Source organism: Juglans regia, chromosome 5 (assembly GCF_001411555.2).
Source record: "Juglans regia cultivar Chandler chromosome 5, Walnut 2.0, whole genome shotgun sequence".
Taxonomy (NCBI): domain Eukaryota; kingdom Viridiplantae; phylum Streptophyta; class Magnoliopsida; order Fagales; family Juglandaceae; genus Juglans; species Juglans regia.
The window spans coordinates 18,454,695-18,457,888 of record NC_049905.1 but is presented as its reverse complement, the minus strand read 5'-3'; the positions used below and the strand labels follow the sequence as shown (position 1 = coordinate 18,457,888).

Here is a 3,194-nt window from a genome sequence, read left to right as displayed (position 1 = left end):
CGACTATATATAACATTAACACAATTTTATCCATTTTTTCAAAGAAAGTGCCGGAACTTGCACACTCGTATATGACTGTGCAAATAATTTCTATATAACATTTTCATGTGTAAAACAACACACACACACACACACACACACATATATATATATAAAGAAATTCAAGAAAAAATAAATAAAGGTATTCATGAGCTGTTGATTCTTTATTATTAGTAGTCATGTGTTTGTAGATAACATTTATATTAACTTTGCATGTTTCATGAAGCATTAATATTTATAATACAAATACTGTTAATTTGCAAAGCCAGCTAGCTAGCCCATCCCCGAAAGTAACCTAAACCTAACCTTTGTTTTCAAACCCACCGTTTGGACAGCTTACCCCTTTGATTTAGTAAAATAAACCCACATGCATGCATGGTCGGGCTTGTGATCAGATCAATGATCATGATCAGCTGAATCATGATCATCATGCGCATGCAAGTTTTGTAGGGTAGATTAGGGCCCTAAAGGTGCCCTTCGAGGAATGCCCTTTCTTCTTCTTGATTTGGAATTATTGTGATCAGGTTGTGAAGGCTTGCTTTGGTACGTTACTTTGTTTTGTTGGATATTGCTTTCACGCAATTGTTGATCTTGATCATCTTCCTTTCCTGGCAATCTTCTATTAATTGGCATTCTTTCCCTTCTTCCCGTGATTTCATGATCAGGTTTCTTGCTTAAGATCACAAACCTCAAATCTCCATTCTTTTTCATTCCTGCAAGCTAAGATTTAAAAAGAGATCATGCTTAAAACCAGACGAAACCCCCCTTAATTCCCGGACCAACACAAAAAAAAAAAAAAAAAAAAAAGTTTGACAATCAGGAATTCATAATTTGAAAAAAGAAAAAAACCATAAAAAAAAAAAAGAAAAACAGGAAGAAAATATCGTACTTATATATATGCTTTTAGTGAAATTAATGCATGGTATCGTACTTAGTTGTTTTTTTACTTAGTAATTTACTTAATAATATTGTGAATTTTCTTATTTTTTAAACAATATTTACATGTGTTAAAAAAAATAATGTGAAGAAAAACAAAAAGATCTTTTTCTTTTTTTCACATTTTTTTTAACACTTTTAAATATTTAAAAAAAAAAGAAAGAAAATTCACAATATTATTAAGTAAATTACTAAGTAAAAAAACAACTAAAAAAAAAACTTGGAGCGGGAGCTATACCTACCATTGTCCATATGGAAATTACTAACCTTGCATCCCAAAGAACAAAAGAGGCAGGCCGGGTCCAACAGACTTCTGCTACAGACTTCACACAGATAAGGAGTACTTCCTTTACCGATATTATTAATAATCTTACGCTGAGGTCTCTCATTGAGGAAGAGAACTTTGGCACTGTTTATCACATAAGTCTGAACTCCCCTTATATCCAAAACCTTCTCAATCTCGGCCACCCGAACAACATCATGATACGATGATCGTCTAATCTGCATTATACATGCATAGATATAGAGCCTCACGATTAAATAATATTACCATAAAAAAAAAAGGTTAAAAAATTGAGAATAAAAAAGAAGGGTTTACCCACTTGAATGACTTGGTGATCTTTGTGCCGGGTTGATCGGCAGTAGAAGCAGAAGGAATCATCGTGACAATCAAGGCAGAACATGTTGCATTCGCTACGCGAGGGATATGAATCATGTTTGTAAGTGGCGCAAAAGGAGAAGAACTCTGTTGACAATAATGATTCAAGCCAGGGAGTTACCAACATCGACATCATGCTCTCCTCGGCCTCCTGTTTAATTCGGAACCAAAAAGAAATACAGTACTGAACCAAAAACAAAAATGAGACGATACATATTGTTATGCATAAACTAAAGATTGATGTTTGAGATCATATTCATCATGATCATTACCTTTGTTGAGGTCACATGCACATGCAGCCACGCAGAGATAGAGGGTTTAAAGAAGCAGATAGATACAAGGGTTCAGATGATCAGAAAATGATAGGTTGGGTCGTCGGATTGGAAGCAGATAGATCTGTTTTGGGGTTACGCTTCACGTTTTGATTCATTCTACTAGCTCTCCTAGCTTTGCTTGCATCTGATCTTCGAAAGGCAAGAGAGGTCGGCAAATATATATAAATATATATATATATATATATATATTTATATATATATATATAAGGTTGCGTACCCGTTTGGGCGGGGAATTAGCCTTCTACGAAAAGTGTAAACATTAACCATATATCCACGTACGAGTGTGCCACGTCGAGAAGTGTAATTAAACATTAACTGATCCACATGGCACGAGATGGTTGGACTCGCCTTCCACGTACGTTGCCTCTTGTACAATTCAGAATAACAATTAATTAGGGGCGCATCTTTGATCAGATGTTGCATGCAGTGTAAAACTGATCACTTTTATATATCCCAATATTCACACATCCAATATGAAGATGCTTCCGGACAACAAATAAACAAGGAGAAAACTTCTATATATGGTATTTACCAGAAATGTCAGTGAGGACAAAAGAAGGAAATCATGGACTTGTGGGGTACTACCTAGGTACAGCAGTATGAGAGTTACTTGGGTCTCCCTCCTATGGTTGGAAAGTCAAAAAGTCATGCTTTTGCTGATATCAAGTACAAAGTATGGTTGAAATTACAAAGCTGAACAGAATCTATGTTACAAAGTATAGTTGAAATTACAAAACTGAACAGAATCTATGTTTTCTCAAGGAGTGACGGAAATTCTGATAAAGGTAGTAGCTTTGGCTATACCATCATGTGCTATGAGTTGTTTTCAACTCCCTAGTAAGAGCTATGTACCGATCTTGAGAGAATGGTCGCCAGATTTTGGTGGAGTCAAAAGCAAGAGGAGAGGAAAATGCATTGGGTTAGTTGGACTAAAATGTGTGACTCTAAGTACTATGGTGGATTGGGGTGGAGTTGGGAAATTGTAATATGACATTGTTGGCAAAGCAAGGATGGAGACTGTTGTAAGATAAGGCAATCTTTTTTATGAAGTTTATAGTGCCTAATACTTCCTTGAAGGAAATCTGTTGGATGCTACTCTTGGTGTGAATCCCTCTTATGCTTGGAAAGGAATTTGGGAAGCAAAAAATTTCTTACTTAACGGATGCAAATGGAGTGTTGGAGATGGCTGCTCTATACATATTCTAAGGGATTCATGGATTCCTGGG

At 35.7% G+C, this 3,194-nt stretch overlaps 1 protein-coding gene across 1 annotated transcript; it reads right to left on the bottom strand.

Moving 5' to 3' along the window:
• Positions 1–289: 289 nt before the first annotated feature.
• LOC109001056 lies at positions 290–1,950 on the bottom strand. The gene is made up of 4 exons (XM_018978169.2): positions 1,906–1,950; positions 1,578–1,784; positions 1,243–1,476; positions 290–759 (listed from the first exon to the last, which is right to left on the bottom strand). The coding sequence occupies exons 2-4, from the start codon at positions 1,767–1,769 to the stop codon at positions 496–498; spliced, it is 690 nt and encodes a 229-aa protein (XP_018833714.1). The 5' UTR covers positions 1,770–1,784; positions 1,906–1,950; the 3' UTR covers positions 290–495.
• Between the last annotated feature and the right edge of the window lie 1,244 nt (positions 1,951–3,194).

Bases quoted from the DNA above. Each gene is read 5' to 3' on its own strand.
- LOC109001056 (XM_018978169.2), bottom strand. From the start codon at position 1,769: ATGATGTCGATGTTGGTAACTCCCTGGCTTGAATCATTATTGTCAACA. The intron at 1,477-1,577 runs GTGGGTAAACCC...TGTATAATGCAG, and splicing joins AAGATCACCAAGTCATTCAA to ATTAGACGATCATCGTATCA. The intron at 760-1,242 runs GTTAGTAATTTC...TTTAAATCTTAG, and splicing joins TTTGTTCTTTGGGATGCAAG to CTTGCAGGAATGAAAAAGAA.